The sequence below is a fragment of the Elephantulus edwardii genome, unplaced genomic scaffold (assembly GCF_000299155.1).
Source record: "Elephantulus edwardii isolate Elephantulus edwardi_28Jun2011 unplaced genomic scaffold, EleEdw1.0 scaffold00002, whole genome shotgun sequence".
NCBI classification, from domain to species: Eukaryota; Metazoa; Chordata; class Mammalia; order Macroscelidea; family Macroscelididae; genus Elephantulus; species Elephantulus edwardii.
In genome coordinates, this window is record NW_006399752.1 from 41,214,809 (window position 1) to 41,238,021 (window position 23,213).

A 23,213-nucleotide genomic window follows, 5' to 3' on the forward strand; every position below is an offset into this window, starting at 1 on the left:
AAGGAAGGAAGGAAGGAAGGAAGGAAGGAAGGAAGGAAGGAAGGAAGGAAGGAAGGGAGGGAGGGAGGGAGATGGGTTGTGTTGTTTGCAGGAGGCTACAACAACATCTGAAATATCCTGACACAAATAAACCATTGCCTCTTATTGCCAAAGGTGGTCAAGAGGTGACTTCAAAAGAACAGATACAAAAACACTGATGCAGCCAGTAGACCCACATCCAAATCCCACGGACTCTAGGGAGCAGGAAGGATTCCGGATGAGGATGAAGCCGTTATAATGTCACTCGCTGACATTATAAGATCAAGAGTTGTGCGCATGTTCAGTGCCCAACCCCCTGACAGGAAAGATGCACAAACCAGCAGGAAAGTAAGGCTGGGACCCAGGAGAAGGACGGACTCACCTGCGTCTTTGGGCTCGCCCAGTTTGTCCAGGACGTTGAAGGAAATGTCCAGGTACTCTCTCTGGATGGCGCTCACAGCAATCTTCCTCTGTTTCCTCTGCCTGGGGACGATCTGAATCTTAAATTCCGACTCCTCGGCTCCATCTTCTTCCCCTTTGGGGTCAGGATTCTGTTCTGTGTCCGACTCAGCGCTGGTCTCGGGCTTGTCACTCTCCATCGGATTCTCAGCATCCTCGGGAACTTTCAGGAGGACCGCTTTGGCCCCTGAACTTGGGGTTGGCTCCCCAGTTGGCCCTTCCTCAGGGCCAAGGTCAAGGCTGTCATCCACTGACATCTCGGGGAGTGCAAAGGACTTCTGGAGGAGGTCTCGTTTTTGCTTCAGAGTGAGGGGGCTTCCACAGGAGAACTCGAGCAGCTCCTCTGCCCTGGAGAAGTCTTCTGAGTCGGTGGGGTCTCCCAGCACTCTGAGAGAGGGGTCCCTGGCACCTGCTGACTGACCACTTCCTGAGGCCTTAGAAGAAAAGTCTTTGGAACAATCCTCCACACTCACCTGCACAAGGGGAGTTGTGCTGAGGACCGAGGGGGGGCTGGGGATGGAGGGGGAGGAGGCAGCATTTTTCCCAGAGGCACCATCATCGTTACCTTGGTTCATCATCTCCTCTTCATCACTCTCCACTATTCGGAGAGGGGGAAGGGGCTCAAATACGAGAGAGTCGCTGTCTGACGTAGACACGAGGGAGTGTTTCTCAGGCCCCGACGAGGAATCTGAGGACAAGTCGATGAGATCTAGGTCCTCCTTGGGGGCCATTTTTACTGGAGAATCTACCTTCACTTCGAAGGTCTCCATGCAGTTCAACCTGACTTCAGGGATCACAGGTCTCCGGGTCTCCTGGAAGCTGTCCCGGGCCCTGTCCTCAGGGAGGTCCGAGCTGGCAGGCTGGCTAGCGGAATTCTGCCGGGGACGCCCATGTTCACTGTGTCTCTGGGTGATGCAGGCGGCTGCTGGGGGCGGCTTGTCCACATCACACCGCTCTATGCAGGATTTCCTGCGGTGCTCGTCTAACGTGAACAAGAGCGAGTTGGCATTCCCTATGTCAAGAGATTTTTGTTTAAAAGAGCGCAGCTTTTTTTTCTGAATGCTTTCTTCTCTCACACAGTGCAGAAGGCTGTCTTGCAATGCACCCGTTTCTCTATATTCAGCCAGCTCTATTTCACCTGATTAAAACAGAAAAAGCTAGTACTATTTCACTTGGCGACGTCACCGTCTTCCCCCTCATCCTTGGGCATACCAATTGGCATAAAGCATAATCATTATCATCCCAGCTCCACCAGAAGGGGGAAAAACTGACTTTCTGGCCCAAGTTTTTGAAAAGTTCATTCTAATTTCAAAAACTGGAAAACTTTGGAATGGAATAAAAAACCACCCCAAACCAAGAAAAAAAAAAAAAAACAACCCAAAACCCCAAATGGCAATTTAAGATCATATTTCCAAAATGAGGTTTCAGGATAACTCCTCAGCTCTACATTTATTTGTACACAGGAGAGAGGGGTTATTTTGGCTGAGATAGATCTAAGAAACTGTATTCAAATTATGTGGAAGAGAAGCAAACATTTTGCAACAAATCAAATTAAGCAATGGCCCTCTAAGACGTTTGTGACATTAATGATGTATCTGTCAACTCCCGTATATATATAAACACATGTATATATATATACTGTTTGTGCATACATATATATAAAATCAACGGTATCAAAATGTGTAATAACATAATAAAATTAAGATTTCACCCCAAACAAACAGTAGAGTACAACATTTCTGCATAAAATTACTAAGAGAAAAAATTCATACTTCTCTGAACATTCATCTCAACCGGCTGATATTTCACCATTTTGCTGCCGCCTATCCTTTTCAATCTTGCAAAAAAAGTTTGAGACTCTTTATTGCAGGGTCCAGTAGGTGTATCATGAATATCAGATTCATCAAAAACACTATCTTCCTCTAATTGGGGAGAGAAAGTCAAAATTACACTTACGAGGTTATTCTCTCTTAGGCTGTGTCTACACAAGCATTTCAATGAAAGCATTAGGGTTGGAGGTGGTTTCTTCTGCACCAGCCCAAGTCTACCCTTCCTTGAGGTTTCATCCAAGGTTCCAATTATTCACATGTTGGACAGAGCAACTGCTGCAAAGCTGTGCATGACTTTCCACACGAACATTGGCAGCATTTTTAAGAGGCAACTTAATCTTTCTGTTCCTAGGAAACTTTGTCCAAGGCATTTAAAACTAGATGACAATCAGTGTGTTGTTTTCTAGGCATTTGTGACACTGCTTGAACTTTTCTGGTTTAGGTGACATTTCAGGCTAATTTGGCAAAAGAAATACAACAAAATGGGTAGATCTTGTCCTTCCCAAAAATATATGCCTTCGAGGGATTGGGTTACTGGCATAGACACAGCCCAACAGTACATGCACCTTATACTTTGTGAATGCAAAATACTGTACTCTACATGTGGTAATGAGACACACAACACACAGAAAAAGCTCAGAAAAGCCACTTGTTATCTCAAAAGCTCCACAAATGATCATGGACTAAAAGAGTAAACAAAAGAAGAAAGAAAACAAAAAATAACACTTCCTCCTATTAGAGTAAAAGTTCTGTGATGGGCAGTTGCCACAGATCTGGAGAATCCCAGACCAAACCTCCGACCCTTAGGATCCCCAAGTTCTGTAAACAAATAGCTCACTCGAGTGAGTGCCTCCTGAGCCTGCCCCTGTGCTGTCTTCTATCCTCTATCTCTGGATGGCCACTTTTAAATCAAAGGAAACCCAAGAACAATTGGATGAGAAAATGGTCACACTTTGCAACCCACAAAGGTCACTTAACAAAATTTTCTTTTTTTATTCTGTTGAAAGGGCCAAAGGCCATATACAAAATAGCAAGAGTAAAAACGATAGAAGATGCCTTTAACACAACACTAAATTCACTTAACCTACATCCCAAGTAGCTGAATCTCATTGAAACCATAATATTTGGCCTTTGGTTTTGCCCAACTATATGACAAATGAGTCTCAGGTGTGGTGGTGATTATTTAAGACTTCTTCAGTATAAGGGGAATGAGCACAGGCATAGAGCCAAACTTTACTATAAAACTTTACTGCCCTAGTACATAAGACTCTGCACGTGAAACTTGGAGTGGTAAAGGTTAGACAAAGTAAACACCCTATCCTTTTAACCTAAAGAAAAAATAAGTGGTAATGACTACTCATCATTTTAGTGGATACCAAACTCATGCTGAACTTTTATAAAGATGATTAAAGTTATAAAATATTTATGTTTGTGGAGAGATATAACATCATGCTTTTTTACTCTATTGGCAAAAAAAATTGACAAACCATGTTATTTTAGAAAATACTTAACACTAGTATCATGATCTAACTAATTCTCTAAATGTGTTGCATGACAAAAACGGAAAAACGTTCAGATGGCACCTCTGACATTAAACCTAGATTGAAGATATCAGATCTACCAACATTTCCAGACACTTTGACCTAAACCAATCTGAATGGTACCAGAATAGGTCAACCTAGATACTTAGAACTTTGAGGCAACAATCAGACAATAGAGTGTGAGTTACAGTCCATTTTATTGAGAAAATTCTAGAGCAGCGTAATAGTCGATCAGATTAGACTAGACCGACCTCACTAATGGTCACCAGATGGCTTCTCCCAGGACTGGGTTAGCTGACATCACCTCCTACAAGTCTAATCACCTGGTGGCATCCACCAAAGAGAGGCACCTTGGTTCCACTCTCAACTGGTTTTACTTACATTGTATCTAAAGTCTCATTCTACTGCATACTTTGAGGAGAAATGTTTACTAGAATCGTTCAAAGTCTGTGAGCACAAAGACCAGAAGCCAACTGAAGACCCATAAACTAGCAGCTACACTGAGTGCCGACCAAAATATTCCCAAAGAAGGAAGAAAAGTATCACAATGGCGCCTTAACCAAAAGGCAAACAATGCTTTCCAAAACATTTCCTTTTGTGAAACGGGCTTCAGAGGATAACAATTGTTTCTCTTGAATGTTCATCTGAAAGTTAAAAGGGCAACATTCCCACAGGAAAAAAAAGGAAGATTAATGAAGAAAGTGCTGACTTTCTTATTTTTCTTTTGCAGAATCTGAGGGGGTGGGAGGGGTACCTCTTATCTCTTATGGAAAAAACATTGTCCCAAAAGGAATTACTTATCAAGCTAGGTTTGGGATAGAATTCAGATATGTCAAGTACCTTTTTCTTTCTCGCTGTATCTGCTTATGTTACTGTTGTCACTGTACAAAGGTCCTGCCGTGGCATGGGGCTTGCAGCTATGATACTGAGCATTGAGTGTATTGACTGTTATGTGAATCAGATGCAGCAGGACTTTGCTGATATCACAGTCTCGATATGGATACTGCTCAATAACATGGAAGGAGAAAAACACAAACAGTTATTTTTAAGGGTCAGTTTCCCCGACTTGAACTTGTTAGACATTTTTCTTAATACCTCTCAGGGATAGAAAGAAATAGAAAGAAAAGAAAGAAATAGGTTCACATCATGCATGGCCTTACATTTCCCTTCCTCCTAACAGGAACCACTGACAACAATGCCAGCTCACGGTTACATGTCCTTTCCATTCCAGGTAGATATCTTTTAGATATCTTTAATAAACATATGGTTTATGAATACAATGCTAAATATATTCTTTTATTTTCTGCAAGATATAATAATTGATACTCAGATAAAATATAAAATTCTGAGTACAAAGGTTGTTGGTGCATATTCTACCATCAATCATTTTGTAATTTACATAGTCTTTTATTGTTTTTGTTCAGACATTCCTCTAGGTCGTATAGCCCTGGTGTCCAAGTTGCCATACAGCAGTCACTTGTGGTTGCTGTGAGTCTGAACACTGTGACACTGATGTGTCAAATGCATTAATGGTTGGTTACCCAATGCGGACAGAGAGCAGGGTGGAGCTCCCCGATTAAAACAAGCTTGGAAGGAGGAGTGGCATCCACTTCCATAATAGCTTGCCTCCAGAAACCCTATGAACCTGGAGAGAGGATGAAAGACACCCAAGCGTCGAGGACTCTCCTTCATAGGGTCGCTATGAGTTGCCTGTGACTCGACGGCACTTAACAATGGGAAAGGCCCTCTATGAGGTGGATTGATTCAGTGACTGGGGTAATTGGGATGGGTGTAACAGACACAGTGGGATTGGCACAGGACAGAGAAGAGTTTAGGGCTGTTGTACATAGGGTCGCTATGAGTCACAAGTGACTCGATGGCATATACCAACAACGAAAACATTGACATGGTCTCCACGTCTGTTTTCATTACAATAGCGCTTTGCTTCGTAACATCATAGGCCTTCCTCTGAAAGTCAACTCGTTATTCTCCTGGATGACAAATTCTCAACTTTGTCCCTTGAGGTGTCCTCCTTAAGCAGGGCTCTTTATGAGAATCATTCAAACCCAACAGGAGCGGCCTCAGCAACTCACCTTATAAAGAATTACAAGCAAAGCCTTCAACCACATCTGCCGGATGTGAGGCTTTAGGGACCAGAGGGAACAACGAGGTGGCTGTTGGAAATAATGCCGGAGTTGAGGACAAGAGCTGTATTTGAGCACCTGAACCACCAAAGGGAGGAGGTGTTTTCCCAAGTTTATGTTATAGTCCATAACCTGGGATAGAAAGAAAACAAACATAGCTGAAAGAAACAACAAAGAACACCTACAAATCAAAAGAAAAAAATGGAACCATCAGAATGAAAACTACAACAAAATATTTAAAATACATATCACAAAAGAGTAACAGTCATAGCCAGTACATTAATGTGAGGGTGGTATGCATCGTATGTTAGGAAGTTATATTTGTCATGGGCTTTTTTTTAGAGATTTTTATTTTCATTTCTAAATATTTGCATATATTTCTAAATTAAATATATCCATATGTATTTAGGAGGAGAAAAAGAAGAGAGGAAAGGAGGGGAGAAGGAAAGAAAGGAAGAGGAGTTAGCTTGCAACCTGAAATGAAATATCCTCTCTATATCTGGGCAATCTCCTCCTGTGTGATTAACTGCCTCTGAAAAGCTGCCGGAGGGTCAGCTGTGGTTGATTCTGACTCTACAGTACACAACAACAACCACTTGAGTTTATCTGCGTTCACTGATAACATGTAGTGAGTTCCTGCCATAAGACTAACTGATTAAGGTGTTTCTAGTATGTTGTATCTAATCTCTCAACAAATACTTTTGTTGCCAGAGAGCAACCAAGCAGAAGGGATCTGAGACTATAGTAATTAATAAGTTGTTGAGTTGTTGTCGTTGTTGTTGTTGTTAGATGCCATCAAGTAAACCACAACTCATAATGACCGGAAGAACCACAGATCAGAAGCCTACCCTATCATGGTTCCTCAGGACCTCTATCTACCATGCTCAGGTCCATTGCTACAGTCACTGTGTCAATTCATCTCCTTGAGGGTCTTCAAAAACTAGCCCTTCCTAACAGCATGCCCAAAGTATGTGAGACAAAGTTTGATACAGTGACCGTGGCAATGGGGTCAAGAGTGTTAGAGATGGTGACGTTGGTTCAGGATAGTGCAAGGTTCAGAGCCACTGTTCATAGGGTCATTATAACTCATAGTCAATTCAACGGTACATAACAACAATATCAAGTAAGAGTTTGGGTGGCAAACTTGCTAACCAAAAGATCACATCTCTCTAGGGGTTCGAATCCACCAGAGGCTCCTTGCAAAGATAAGCTATCTCCTTCCATGTGGTTTACAGCCTTGGAAATCTGCAGAACTATGAGTTGGTTCCAACTCAATGGCAATGAATGAGTCAATGAGTGGATACCAAGTAACTTAATTGCTTGCATCAGACTTTACACTCCAAAAATATTAGCTAAGATTCATTTAACCACTCACTTCTACTAAAAACCTAATAGTGCGACAGTTGCTGTTGTACTAACCTGGGCGATTCCTGCAATAAACGCATTAAAGCACGTTGACAAGCGCATTTTTTGAGGAGCGATCATGAAGCAACCTTCTTGTTGGTCAAAGCCGAGCAAGACATACAGGTGCCTCTTGACTGTGTTGAAGGCTTTTGCACTACTGATGTCAGACTCAGCACTGCTCTCATCCTTGGCCATGAACTTCATGAGCACTGTAATCAGCTGGTGAACTGTCTGCTGGTCGATCCCAGCGTCCTCTGGGAGCAGGTCCTTGATGGTGTTGTCATTTTCAGGAGACTGTTGTCCTGTCGGTACAAGAAAGGCTGTCACCGGCCAGCTCTCACACAAGAAATTCACACTGAAATCTCACTTAGGTGATAATAAAGCAGCAATCTTTCTGCTTCCACTAAATATTTAAAAGTTTCTGGTTTAGACAACAAACTCAAAGACACAATATCGCCTACTGAGGAAAGCCTTAATCTTGGGACAGAAGTTCTGTGTTCACCGATAACCAACTTACTCAACTTCCAAGTTTTTTTTCAGGGAATAATAACGAAATGGCGATAAAATAGGGCACTATTTTTAAAGAAAGCAGTAGCACACTATCTTTGAACAGTAATTTAAAAAATATCTAGGTAAGCTTTGCATTTTGTGAATAATCTTGCTCAAGTTTCATCTTCAGTTAAAGAAAAAAAGATACTTTCCCTTCTAGCTCTGTAAAATAAACACCTAAGAACAACAACCAAATAATTTTGTAAACTCTGATGAGTATAATAAACATATCTCCATGACATTATCATGTTAATTCAGTTATGCTCATAACGTAAGCAGGAAGAAAAAAAAGGTTTTTTTTCCAAGGCTTAAGAAAGATATATTAGCAGCATGTACATTCTGAGTTATAACCAAAGTTGCAAACTATAAGTTATAAATCTACTGTATGTAATGAGAAACATACAGGCGAGGGGAGGAGGGAAAAAAAGAGAGGAGTATCATCTTTGAAAACCAGAGAAAGCACCACATGAAGGCGAGCTGAAAGTCCACATGGAAAGTAAAAATACCTCCACCTTTGGTCTATCTGAGGCTCCTACCCCTGCCCAACATAGATGTCTCTGTTATTTTTTTCAAACTTAGAAATGGTGCTCCGTTTCCTCTTGGATTTTTTTCTTTTTTTTTTTGCCCATTCTGATCTGGTTTGGGGTTAGGTTTTCTGGAGAAGGAAGAGTGACATTTGCACTTCTACATTTATGTATTGAGACGTATTCAAAATATCCTTTATTTTCTTTTCTTTTGATAATAACATCAGGATCTCTAAGCTAAAAAGAAAGTATTTGTCTAGTGGCTAGAGGAACTCACTATCAGTCTCGTCTTTCATCATGAGAATAAAAGTTCCAATAAAGGATTTTGAGTACAAACCATTATGAACTGAACCTGGGTTACATCTTTCTTTATAGCTTTGGTACAGAGGATGAGACAAAAAGTTAGATACTAAAAAATCTCTATTATCTCCTCAATTAATGTGGCAAGCTCTCAGTTGTCTAAGGCACAGTTAAGAGAAATATTTTTAAGGAACATTTCTGAGGACTGGAGAAATATTTTCTCTCCACTTTTCACTGGAGCAATGCTGTGAATTTCACCTTAAATTCAGAATTTCTGTAAACTTCACATAGGATTACAAACTTAGTTGACTGGGTTTCCCCCAGATGATGAAAAGGGAATTATTCTGTTCAAAAAGTGAGACACTGAGAAAGGATAATTAATGAATTAAGAGGCGGCAGAACCAACTTCATTGAAGAGTCTCTCCGTCTTCTGGGGAAATCATACAACACATTTCAACATAACATTTTTGGTCCCAAAGAATCTATTCATGAGCAAACAAATACCTGTAATATACTTTGTTCCTGTTGCTATTTTGTGCCATCCAGTCACTTGTGACTCATAGCGACCCCATGTACAAGAGCTCTACTCCCTGCTCTATCCTGTGCCAACCTCGCCGTCTCCGACATACTTACTCCCAACCACCCCTCTCACAGAATCAATACATCTCATTGAGGAAATTCTCCTGTGCTGTCCCTGCACTCTCCCAAAGATGATGTCCCCCTCCAAGGACCAATCCCTCTTTGAAACATGGCCACAGTATGTCAGACGAAGCTTCAGAATCCATGACTTCAAGGAGCACCCCGACTTCACCCTCTCCAGGACAAATCTGTTTGTTCTCCTAGCAGTCCATAATATATTCAACACTTATCCAGCACCAGAGCTCAAAGGCATCAATTCTCTGTCTATTATCCCTAGTCACTGTCCAACTCTCTGATGCATAGCACATAATTGCAAAGACTATAGCCTGGATCAGGCGCACCTTAGTCTCCAGCTTGACATCATTGCTCTTCAGTACTCTGGAAAGGTCCCTGACAGCTGACTTTCCCAGTGCAATTAGTCTCTTGATTTCCTGGCTGCTAGTACCAAGCACATTGACTATGGAACCAAGCACACTAAAACTGTTAACTATCTCAACTTCTTCACCATCCATACTGATGCTGCCAATTGGTCCAGTGGTGAGAATCTTTGTTTTCTTGATGTTGAGCTTCAATCCATATTGAAGCTTGCAGTCCTTGACCACCTGCAGCAAGCACTTCAGGGCCTTCTCAGTTTCGGCAAGCAGGGTTGTATCATCTGCATAACGCAAGTTGTTGATGACTCTTCCACCAATCCTGATGCCACACTTCTCCTCGTACAGCCCAGCATCCTGTGTGATCTGTTCTGCATACAGATTGAAAATATATGGCGACAGAATACATCCCTGGCGACCCCTTTCCTGATTTTGAACCATGTAGTGTCTCCTTGCTCTGTTCTTATGACTGCCTCTTGGTCCAAGTATGGGTTTCACATAAACATGATCAAATGTTCTGGGATTCCCATTCTTCTTGGAGTCAGCCATACTTTAAGAAAATTATTTTGCCAAAGTTTATGAACATAAACCCTAGACATCTGTTTGTTGTAGTGTTTCCCATGCAGAGAATAATGAAAACTGATAATATCCTCATTATCAAGCACTGGGGAGGAGGGGAAATCAGTGCATGTGGAATACTGTAGTTCATAAATGTTAGGACTGCAGAGCTGCTCTCCTCTCCTCCCCAGAACAGCCACAAACATGATCAAAGCAGCAGCTGCAATTCTGTTTATCTCTGTCGGAGCTGAGAAATGATTCCTACTCCCTTTCCCAGGAATAACTAGCCACAACTCCCAACCTGCTTTCTTATCTGGTACCAAGCAGCTGGGAATATGCTAACTCCCCAAATTCCCTATAAGACAATATACAACTCCACTCTAACTTTATGTAGCTGCTGGTCTCTACTTTGGAGTCAGCCCGGCAGTTTCTCCTCAATAAACTTTCTTTCTTGGCCTGAACTGGGTTCTGTTCTTCCTTGGCAATCTTACAATAAAGTTGTTAGAAAAAGCATCACTGTATACTATACTTAAATGTTTGAAATATAGAACCTGAAAGTATATAAATCCCTATGCAATCAAATAAAAACTATTGAAGGAACTAACTTTCTAGCACTAAAAAAAAAAAATTTCCTATTGATTTCCCCCCCACCAAATTAATACTTTACTATTAGAAAGAAGTTATGGGTTCAAGAAAGTTTGGGCTAAAAATGTGGGAAAAGTGAGGATCTTGGTTCCCGGTAGTGCTGGAGAAAAGTCTTGAACATACCATGGATCACCAAGAAAACAAACAGATCTCTCTTGGAGAGAGTAAAAGCAAGTTTCTCCTTGGGGGCTAGGATTCTGAAGTTCCGTCTCATTTACTTTGGGCACGTGGCCAGGAGGGACCAGTCCTTGGAGAAGGACATCATGCTTGGAAGGGTGGAGGAACGGTGCAGGGGAGAAAGACCCTGGATAAGATGGATTGATACAGTAACTGGGACAGTGGGGGTTGGTGTGTCGGAGTCAGTGAGACTGGCTCAGGACAGGGCAGGGTTCAGAGCTGTCACACACATAGTTCCTATAAGTCACAGGTGACTCAACAGCATGTAACAAAACCACAGATTCTCTCTAGGGTTCAAAGTTCTTGTAGCAGTAAGTGATGGCTGTTACGATCTAGCTTCACGCCTCAATTCATTTTAGTTCTAGGAGGTAAAGTGTAAGGGGAAACATATGGCTCAGTTCTGCTCAACCACCTCCAGTTCTGGGGCTTTTAAAGCCCCAGAGTTAAAAGTGGAACCAGGGAGGGGGTTGAGATAGCTGCATCTTTTATTAATAGCCAGTGGTTATATGGACTTATGCATAGAAGAAGGAAAATTATGACCAAGAAAGATCCAAGGCTTCCTTTTCATTTTATCCAAGAAGTTCAAGTCTGTAAAATATTGAACTCATCTGAAATATTTTGAAATTCTTCGTCCCATTACAAGTGGATATGCTTTTAAAAGTGTGCAACCTGCAGGAGCAATGATTTTGTATATCACCACCTAACTTGGGAGGGACTGGAGAGCATTATGCTAAGTGAACTCACTCAGTCCCATAAAGGCAAATACTGTATTGTTGTAACATACTACAGTGGAAATAGACAACTAGTAAAACGTGTATGAGGCTCTAAGGGGTGTGGGAGTAAAGGGGTGGGAATGGGTGGGTCAAGGAGGCAATCAGAGGGTCACACAGTTTGATAGGTGGAGGGGGGATGAATTAGGGAAGTGAGGGGTATCCAGTGTGAGGAGCAATGTATACAAACTTTGTAGATAAACCAGTGTAAAATTTAAAAATAAAAATGAATTGTAAGACATTTTAAAATGTGTGCAATCATAAATTTGCCTATCAAATCATACTTTTTTCTTGATTGTCATTTCATAAATGCCCTCTTCTACTTTTTGATTCTCCCTGGTGATCTAAGTTTGCCTCTCTGACTTGACCCTTCCTGAAGAGCCAAGAGTGAGAGACCTACAACACCATTAAATGTACTCGGGGGAAAAGAATTAACTAATGGAAACTTTCACGTAAAATAGGTGTGGGGGGCGGGTACACTCTTTGTCCAATTCCAAAAATTTCCTTTCCAATTATGGGTATGTATCTGGGCATACCATCTGGGCTTGGTATATTGGTCTTTCTTTAGCATAAATTTGCTTCAACTGATAATACTTTTTCACAAGGAAAAGTTAACATTAATCAAGTCTTTAATAAAAATGAACTGTAGGAATGCTGAACTTTGCCCTATAATCAATCTATAAAGACATTACTGTTTTAATTCTCTATAAAAACTTATCAAATTTTCCTTTTATGACTAAATAGCTACATTTTTCTAAGGTGTGGAAATTACAGCACATAATAATTTTGAATTCTAGTCTATGAAATTCTTATTTCTGTCAAAGAGATTTAATGTAGGAAACAGTTCAATTTTATTATTTCCATCAAGAAAAACAGAAGTAGTTTTATAATCAAGGAGACAGAATTTTGTGACAATAATTTTAATGTGAACTGAATCTATCACTACTTGTTCACATGATTGCACAACTAATCAACGCCCCTACATGTCACATAATTTAGTCATTTAAATTATATGAAGCCAAGTAGAATCATGATTTGCATTTTCACACTTATCTCCTTGAGTAAAATCTTCACCCCACATTCTTCACTCAACATCATTACAAGCAAGATTAATATGAATTAATAATCTTAGAATGAAATCGATATTTCTCCCACCTTTGTGTCTTTGCTTATAACGCTCTCTCTGCCTTTCCTGATGCTCTTTCATCGCCCTGAAATTCTAGCCTAAGAGTGTAGCTGCCACTCTCGCTATAGACGCCCACCTCCTCTCTGCAGTTGGATGCAACTCTTAGATTCTGCTAGGTTTTTTAGACAAGACAGGCGAGAAAGACGAAGGATTTCTCTAGCATCCTCTATCTTTCCTATAAGGGAGCTTTGGTGGTCTAGTACTAAGTACTTGCACTGCCAACTCATAGCACTTGGTTCAAGCCCACCAGCTGCTCCTCAGGAGAAAGATGGGTAATCTGTTCACATGCTATTTACAGTCTCTGAACACCTGCTGGAAGGTCAGCTACAAGTTGATTGCGACTTGACTGAACATAACATCTCTCATCTAAAAAATAATGCTAATAAATGCAAGGCAAAATTATTTACTCATTTTCTTTATTTCTCCACAAGAATAGAGCTCTTTATCACCAGGCCACCAGAGCTTCAATGTTGTAACAAGTCCAAATGCCCAGGTCAGTTTCATAACCATACTGACGTCCTCTAGTCCAACAAAATAGAACTACCCTATGGCCATTAAGACAATGTTGGAATGGGAAGAAAGCAGGTTAATTCTCATGGGTTCAAGCATAAGTTTTGTCCCTAACTAGTTAGGTATATCTCCCAAGATATCCTAGGGTCTTGGGAGACTTAGTGTCCGCTGCATGTGGCCTCTGGCTTCTTGGGGAGAGGCAAGTATGGAAGGCTTCGGGTGTTTGTGGCTTTCTCTGTGCCCCAAGAGTGGGTTGGCAGAGCGGACTTGCCAGAAGAACTGGGGGATGGGGGATGTCTCTGGGCCAGAGTTGGCCAGCATTTGGATGTGCCAGATAATGGTAAAATTCTGAAGGAAAAATCCTGTTTTTCATTGTTTTTGTTCAGTCTTCTAGGTCGTATAGGCCTGCTGTGTACACTTGCCGTACAGAGGTAACTTGTCATCGTTGTGAAGCTGAACAATGTTAACACTGACATGTCAAATGCGATAACGGTTACCCATTGTGGACAGTGTTCGGTGGCACTCCCCAGTTGAAACAAGCTTGGAAGCAGGAGTGGCATCCACTTCCATAAATAGCTTGCCTCTGGAAACCCTATGAACCTGGAGAAAGGATGAAAGTCTCGCTTGCAAGTGTCGAACACTTTCGTTCATAGGGTCGCTATGAGTCACCTATGACTCGACGGCACTTAAGAACACAACAATTGTTAGGTATATGCACTCTTGAGTAAGCCATCTAGACAACACTACTTCAACCCTGTATACCTCATGTTGCCTTGTCTGTGCCTAAATGAAAAATCAGTAATACTTTCCATATATCTACAGCTGATGTAAAAACAGAATTGAGATGATCTACATTAAAACATTCTTCATAGGCAAAGCCATTTTGATTTGACAGTACAGCCCTTGGGCCTGGTGTGAAAACTAATTTGCTGTTAAGAGTTACAAACTAAATTGGCAGTTTGTTGTGTTTGAGGAGAACATTGTTTTAAGTGTTATAGCATATGTCTGTCAATTTGATGTACTGAGATAACTTGAGGTTGGTATAATACTGAAATCTATGCCACTAGTGTGTCAAACGCCATAAGGGTTACTCACAGAGGGCAAGTTTTAATAGAGCTCACAGATTAAGACAGACTAGGCAGCAGAATCGGCCACCCACTGCTTAAATAACAGGTCTTTGCAAACTCTATGAACACTAGAGAAACGCAGATAATTTACAGTAGTACAATGGTAGAGCTCAGATTGGAAATCAGTTAAAATGAGGAAAAACAATGACAAACATCATTTAATAATTGGGATTGAAGGTTAGCAAAGGAGAGGAAGACCCTAGGCCAGGTGGGTTGACACAGTGAGTGCCACAATGGGCTCTAGTGTGTGAGGAAGTATGAAGATGGCGCAGGGTAGGACAGGGTTTGAATCTGTTGTTCATAGGATTGCTATAAAGTCGTACTCAACTTGACAGCACCTAACAACAACAACAACTAACAACTGGTAGCCTAGTGGTAGGAGCTGCGCCCTCAGCTTAAAGGCATGTGGTTCAAATTCATCAGCTGCTCTTCAGGAGAGAGCTAAGCAAGCTTCTCCAGTGAGATTTGCAGCCTCTGAAAACCCACTGGAAGATCATCTATGTGACACTTCCAACTCAATGATTACATAACAGCAACAACAGGTAAAGTGGAATTCTGTACATATCATGCACTATCACTATTGTTACTCCACATCTACAATTGTCTGATTACTAATGCCAGGAACTAAGGAACACAATATATTTGAGGTCCTTGTGTTCACATGAAGCAATTATTTCTGTACTGGGCTGACAAAAAGCAAACCAAACCTACTGCAGGCACTGAGTCCATTCCAACTCACAGCAGCAACCTGGCAGGGTAGGGTTTCCAGTCTTTATGGAAATCTCTATGGAAGCAGGTGCAGCCTTCTCCCACAGAGCTGCTGGTGATAGCCAGCCTGTCCGTGAGCAACAGAGCACTTTAATCACAATGCCACCAGGGCTCAAATCATGCTGGGAAAGCAGACTTTAATTGTCTCATTACAGCCAGTTAAACATCATCTTATGTTCTGGATATCTAAAGAATCTCTTTTTCCTCACAGAATCAGTAAGAACAGACCTGCCACCCAATCAAGATTATTCAAATTCCCAATTAGCAAATTAAAAGATTTTACACTTTGTCTATTAGGATAGACAATAAGAATAAGCAAAAGAACAATGGTGCTGAGCGTCTACTCTTAAAAACTCATAGCTGTTGAATTGGAACCATCTCTTAGCTGTCCCTCTGATGGGTTTGTGAGGCTGTAAATGGCACAGGAAGAGAATGTCCCTTTTTAGGGCTCCCCTGAGCTCCTACTGCATTTACCATACAAGAAAGATTCAGCTAGACATCTGGGTTTGAGATCCAAATCTATTGCAAATAAGCTGGTAAAACTTGTTCCTTTCTAAGAACCTCAGTTTCCTTTTCTGTCGCATAAGAACATTAACTCCTCTCTAATGTGTCATCCTAGAATTTGAATCCAATTAATATATGCACAAAGGACTTTAATTTAATTTATAAGAGTCACAAAGACATGCAGCTGCCTTTTAGCTTACTGAACGTACCTTACACAAAAGCATATGTCTGTTGCAAAATTTGTTATATGTAAAGGTTAAAGACCAAAAGGTTACAGTAGCTCAAATACATGTTGTTGTTGAGCCATAAGGTCATTTCTAAATCAGGGCACCCCTACACGGCAGAGGAGATCTGCTCCGTAGGGCCCTTTGGTTGGAATCTTTTCAGAGGGAGGCTGCCAAGTCTTTCTTCCTTCAGAGCAGCTGGTGGATTCAAACCACCTACCTTTTGGTTAATAGCTGAGGACTTAATTATTATGCCACTAGGGCTCCTAATTCAAATGCGTAACCTTTTCAAAATGCTATGACTTCAATGCCAAAAGTTCTAACCTAAACAACAATTAAAATTGATTTACTGCATAATTGAAGGGCATCTGTTGTATTTCAGGCTCACTCCATGATTTTGTCTCCAGGTTTGCCTAAGTAACATGTACTTTTCCATTTTAATTAATTATTATTTTCAATCATTCTGTACAATCCTACAATTATCTTGGCCTGGCTTTGCTTCCGCATTAAGACACTCCATAAACAGTAACGCAGAAATGGAAAACTATTGTGAAACTGTTTTCTAAACTGAGCTGTTTCCGAAAGGGAACTCCGGTGGGATAGTTTGCAGGGAGTTGCACTGCGAAGCCCAAGATGTGCCTCTCTGAATGTTCAAATCCCCCAGTAGGTCCTGGGAGGAAGAGGAGCCTCTCAAAAACCTCCAGGAGGGCCAGTGGCAATAGAGAGGAATGTTTTAGCTTCATGGTGAACGTAAACATCAGTGTGTCTGCTCCTTTCCCATCTGGTCATCTTTGGTAGGATGGTCTGAAGGCTTTCCTTAGCTTCAAGCAACGTGTGTGCACATTTCCCAAAGCCATGTCAGAGAGCTTCTTGGGTTAGAGTATTGATGTGCATAATAGCAATAATTTTTTTTAATAAAGGGGTTTAAATTCAGCCATGAGAAGAAAGTGTAGTATATAAAGATAATTTACAAAATTGCCTAAAAATAATCTCAAAAAAGGCTTCACTGAGAGGGAACTGGATGGATGTCCCGTTTTTAATGAAGCCCAGAATCAGAGGTTCTTATTTTTATTTTTATTTTCTTCAGTCAGCATTGTGTGTTAGAAATGATGGGTAAAACAAGGTAAAGGGACTCTGCCAAGTGGTTTTTATTCATTTTTCTCTCAATGTAAAAAACAAAATATATGTTGGTGAATATCTGCTGCCCTCCCTCATGAGCTGTGTTAACTTTGGTTCTCTCTCTCTCTTCTTCCCTTCCCAACGCTAGCTCCCACTCTTCCTAGCTGCCTTTTGATAACATGTAATACATACCATTTTGAAATTTAACTAACAAGACGTTTTTAAGTGTCAGTATCATCCTGAAAGATTTACCTTAAATCTTATTTTTAATACAGAAAACCCAATAATCTATAATAAGATACCAAGACTATATTTCACCAATAAGCAGGAAATTCCACCAAATTATCATGTTCTTCTTAACAAGTCATAAAGCCATTCCTGTGGAAAGAATTTCACCAAAAAGCCAGTATCCCATTAGCCCTCAAGAAACTAGCCCTTTGAAATGGGTAATAGATCATGAAACATCCAATGGTTGTTCAAATGATTTATCCATGAAATCATGCTGATAAGGGCGACTACTGTCCTGCAAACAATGACAGTGTCCCTCCTCTCTCTGAGAGACAGAAAAGCAGGTAGAGTTGCAAAGAATCAGGAATGGTTAGGGGATGAGTGGATGGTGGTGGTTCAAATGCATAACCTTTGAAAATGTAAATGGAATGTACGACTTTCCTAAAGCAGTATATATGAACATACATATTTATATGTGTAAATCCACATACAAATATAAGTGCGCTGTGTCAGTCTTGTCATATAGCCTCTCTGGGGGAAGGTGCACAATCGGGTAAAAGGATGCTTCTGACTGGACCAAGAGTCATCTGGACGACCAAAATATTCTGCCAATAATTCAACTGAAAAGAGTTGTCGTGTCAGAGGTTCGAACACTTGAATTTCTGAGGTAAGACCCGTCTGAGCTTGAAAACTTGAGCCTCTTACTCTGGTCCAGTTAGAGACACCGCACTCTTTACCTTGTCCACCTGTGATAAATACTTGCATATAGCCCTTCACCATCAGAAGTACCCACCTGGTGTTTGTTCAGGTGTTCCACCGAGAGCTGGGGCAGACTGCTCATGCCTGGTCAACCTCACAGCTTAAAAATCAACAACAACTCTATTTAAATAAGCATTAAAGACAACTTGAGCCTAGAAAATACACTCAATGCTAATGGCATTGGATCGTAAGGGCAAGTTTATTTTTCCTATTTGTGAGTAGCATCACATAAATAATGTTTATGTGACAAAAGTGTTGGGGGTTTATTTGAACTTCAAGAATATCTTTACATTTTATTTCTACCTCTAAATCATCAAAATTGACATGTGAATCAATTAGCAAGAAATAATAAATAAATGGCATCTACCAATCCAGTAGGTTAGGTTATAAAACAGTTGAGAGAGCCATATAAATAATTATAATTTATTTAATATAAGTATTGCTTCCTATGATCTGATTACATTTCATCTGGAATTTAACACTATTACAGGTTATTCTTAAATGGCCTCTTTAGTTATCTCTACTCTCTGAAAAACTGGTTTTTGATTAATAAAAGGGCTTCATCAACTCTTCCAATATTTTTAATGGCACATTTGCTTAGCTTGTCACAAAATACAGAAAGATGAAATCATAGTAAATCAAATCATACTTATGGTTAAAAGTGGTTAGGCTATATAATACTACCTTTTCATAAATGCCAGTGAAAAACCCTTTCAACTTCTGACAAGATAAAAAGTATGTTTTATGAGATTATTTTGTTAATTTCATAGCCTTTAATTATACATTTTACAAGTATATAAAACATTTCAAACACATTTACTCATTAATAAAGCATTTAGGTATACTTTATTATTTATCACTCATAGTTAATTGTCACTGTTAACTGTCAGTTTTTCTAGACATTTTTTAATTTAAGAAAAATTATGTTTTCCTTGAAAGTGCAATATCAAGCCTTTTCAGAAGCAGGTATATATATATATGTCTCTATTTAAAAGTTACCTGAATTTAAGCATGAATTCAACTTCTCCTCAGCCTGACTTCTCTTTTTCAAAAGCAGCCATTACTATTAGTTTGCCTCGTGGGCTTTTTGGCTGCTCCTTGCATGCTTAAAAAAATGTATTCTACATTTTAACACTACATCTTTAGCTGTCATGGGTCACATGAAATCTTATGTTAAGGAGCTCCTGGGTTAGAAGGCTGGTGATGAAACCTTCCTTTTCTAGAACTTAAGAGAAAACATTATTTCAAAGTTTTATGCCACAAATCAACGGATTGGCAGTTTTGACATTCAAAGCTGTCTATCACTGGTCAGTGTTCTGCTTCCTTCTCAAACCAAGGAGGCCACCCATGACCTTTAAACCCTGGGGAGAGCCTCTAAGGGACCCAAAAGTGGCTGCTGAAAGAGTTCTGTGAGCTACATAAGCTACTCTCTGTGAACATTCAACACAGCAAGTCAACTTCAGAAAGACGTTAAGTGGGCTTAGTGGAAAGGTGGGAGAAGATACTCAACGGATTTTGGAGGTTAGGGTTTCAGGAAGGGACAGCGCCCTCTTAGATTCCGCAGGTCCTTTCACACTGTCCCTCAGGGACCGCACGCTCTTCTGGCGGTTTCTCGCAAAGCGAGCCCTCTTGATCTTCCACAATGCTGCGTCACTGAGGTTAGCAACGTTGGTCCTTACAGCAGTAATAGCTTTGCAAAAGGAATTCAAGAAGTTATCATTCACCTTAATTGACTATGTCAGAAAGTTCGAAACAATAAACCTGTAGACATTTTCAATAATAAAACAGTTCATGGATGTCTGAGGTATTCCTCACCCTCTATGATTATGATAATAACAGCAACTGTTGCCCATCATGCTTTCTACCTACCATTTGTCTCTTTATACTGTAAACTGAAATTATCTAATTTTTGTCATCATGGGAAGCCTAGTAGAGAATCTAAAATCTTCCCCTATTGATCTAGAGCCATGAGTAACTAACTGATCAATCAGCATGCAAGAATGAATTTGCAAAGTGCAAATATCTCACACAAAAATGCTCATCACAAACAATATTATAAACATGATGAGTAATTAACATTTAATATACACACAGTTACAAAAGGGTTTTCATAGGCCTTTAAGGAAATGTTAACAATCCTAATCCTGATGCCACAATATAGTTAAACCTGTAGGTTCTTACAATAGATGTTCAATAAACATTTGATGACCGTGAAACCTAGTCACCCTGCATAATGAGAAATCAAGTTGCATGCAGGGTTTCTCCTACTTTTCTAGAAAATATAGGAATAGGCACTGTGACTGTTGAAAGCAAAGTCTTTGTTTTACTTACTTGTGGGAAAAGGGAATTCTTTGTTACAATCCAAATGTAGCTGAGCTTCCAAAGAAAGTGTCTCAAATCTATTGACAAAAAACTCCCAGCTCAAAGCAGGAATATCTTGTTTAAGAAAATGCAAGAGTAAAAGCTTACTCAATATTGTGGGTCGGTCTTTAACCACAGTATCAAACTGAAAGTCGAGACAAAGACACAGACCCTGAGAAGGAGCAAAAAGAGAGTGTCAGAAGAAAAGTTTACAAAGTCCAGTAAAATAACACTAGAAGATGATGCTAAAATAAAGCAACCTCTTTCATCCTTCTTTATAATGTGGCATAATCTTAATAAAAGAAAGGATTGTAATGATTATTCTATAGAGAGGGGGAAATGCAGATACTACTCTAATTGTAGAGCAGTAATTGACTTTTTATTCAGAAATGTCAATATAGCCCTCCCCTCTCCATGCCTTAAATATTGCCACCAAACTGATTCCAATTCATGACAATCCCCCATTGGTTTCCTGTGGTTGTGAACCTTTACAGAAGGAGAATGCCTGTCCTTTTACCAGAGATGGATTTGAATGGTCAACCGTTTGCTTAGCAGACCAACACTTAAAGCACTCTACCACAACCAAACCTAACCCACTGTCACTGAGTTAATTGTGAATTATGGAAATCAACCCTCTTTACAGAAGGAGATTTCCCATTTGTCTCCTATGGAGTGAATGGTGGATTCAAATCACCAGTCTTTCAATTGCCAGTAAGTGTTAAACCATGAAGGGTCTTTTAAATAATAAACAGCTAATTCAAATAGCTTTAAACCAATGTTTCTTTCTTTAAAAAAAAAGTCTGTAGCTTCCTTTAAAGGAAGGGAGCTCTGGTGGCCTAGTGGCAAGAAGTTGCACTGCAATCCCGAAGGCTTGAAGTTTGAGGCCAGCAGCTGCTACATGGGGAAAAGATGGGCAATCTCCTCCATAGCAACTAACTGCCTCTGAAAACCCACCAGAGAGTCAGCAACGGGTTGGTTCCAATTTGACAGTAAACAACAACTTCCTTTAAGAGAAACATACCTTTCCATCTACATTTTAGAATATAAAATGGTCTTTAAAATCCTTTTCCATTCTAAATTCTGTGACTCTGAAAGAAGGTAAAACTATCTTTTCTTTGAGACCCAAAATGGAAGAAGATAGAATCTTAAAAATCAAAGTTGAAGAGGTTTGAGTCCACACAGAGGTACCACTGAAGAAAAGGTTGATGATTTATTATCAAAAAATCAGTCATTCAGAGTTTTACTGTGACACACAGTCGGGGTAAATGTGATGGTAACTAGTGTTGGTATCATTTATTGAACACTTTACAAGTATTATGCACCCAGTTGAATGTGTTATTGTATTTAATCCTCAAAATAGCCCCATAAGACAGGCATTATTATTATCATCATCTTTGTTTGCAGTTAATAAAATTGAGGTTCAAAAGTTAAAAATTTTGCTAATACCTACACAGTTAATAGAATTGAATTAGGAATCTAAGTCCTTAATATATCTTCAATTCTTGCCCATGACAGAATAAAAAAGCTTAATACTTTAGTAAAATTAATTTCAATCACTTACATGTTCTTGAATTTCATTTTTTAAAAACACAATGAAATTAAATATAGCAAATATGGCATTAAAAAAATCAAAGTCGAGATGGATTAAACAACTATTTCTGTAGTATTGCATCTGCATTCTCTTTTCATTAGCTGAATAAATAAAGATGGCAGATGTGTTAATAAGAAGTGGTTCTGAGTGTGTTTCCCCCTGTGAAAACTTCCACTATTGCCCTCATTGTTTGTGGTTTTGTAACAAAGTTCAGTGATTTGACAGTGCTGACAAAGGCCATCTGCAAAGCAGAGAGCACATGTCTGAGGGATGTCACCTGCAATGCCGGCCTCTTTATTGTGTCCAGCAAGAGACCGGCTCTGGTGGCCACAGCTGGGTTGACGTCCTCCACAGCTGTCAGGAAGCAGCAGAAGGCATGGGCTAGTGAGTACTTCAGCAGGTGGTTTTTGGTCACTGAGTGGATATCCAGAAATCTACATATTACAGCCACTTTTTCCACTGTGATTTAAAGAAGAGAGGACAAAAAAAAAAAAGACATTTATTTTAGACAGCCTGAGAACTGAACCCACAGAGGAAACGTTAACTCTGCATCCCACACACAACATGGTGATTCTAAATACCAAAGGGAAATTATTATGCCATTTTCTCGAGTATCCCCACTCCTCTTCCTTTCTGCCAGGCAGCCTTGATTAGCTCTGTGCTGTCCCTTTAAGTAGCTTTTCTCTTTGTTTGCTTTAAGCATTTGTGTTTCCTTCTTGTGATGCTGTGAAAACTCTACAGACCATGAAGGAGGTCAGGAAAGCTAGAGATGGCCATCAGACTTAGTCTTGGTTCCAGAATCCCTACCTCACTCCTTTTAGATTGATGTTTTTGAATTATGGTATCAGTTAAGAATTAAGACTATACCAGGACCTGGCAGAAGAACAGACAAGAAGAGGTGAAAAGAT

The 23,213-nt window shown here is 40.1% G+C and overlaps 1 protein-coding gene across 1 annotated transcript in view; it reads right to left on the bottom strand.

Moving 5' to 3' along the window:
• UNC79 (unc-79 homolog (C. elegans)) overlaps window positions 1–23,213 on the bottom strand; it is a 291,864-nt gene that overhangs the window by 108,991 nt on the left and 159,660 nt on the right. Inside the window, exons 23-29 of the mRNA XM_006879101.1 lie at window positions 22,583–22,764; window positions 20,685–20,886; window positions 19,864–20,043; window positions 7,411–7,697; window positions 5,941–6,123; window positions 4,688–4,850; window positions 401–1,615 (exon numbers count right to left, since the gene is read on the bottom strand). Of these exons, the coding sequence (XP_006879163.1) occupies window positions 401–1,615; window positions 4,688–4,850; window positions 5,941–6,123; window positions 7,411–7,697; window positions 19,864–20,043; window positions 20,685–20,886; window positions 22,583–22,764 (2,412 nt within the window). The remainder of the gene's footprint in view (window positions 1–400; window positions 1,616–4,687; window positions 4,851–5,940; window positions 6,124–7,410; window positions 7,698–19,863; window positions 20,044–20,684; window positions 20,887–22,582; window positions 22,765–23,213) is intronic.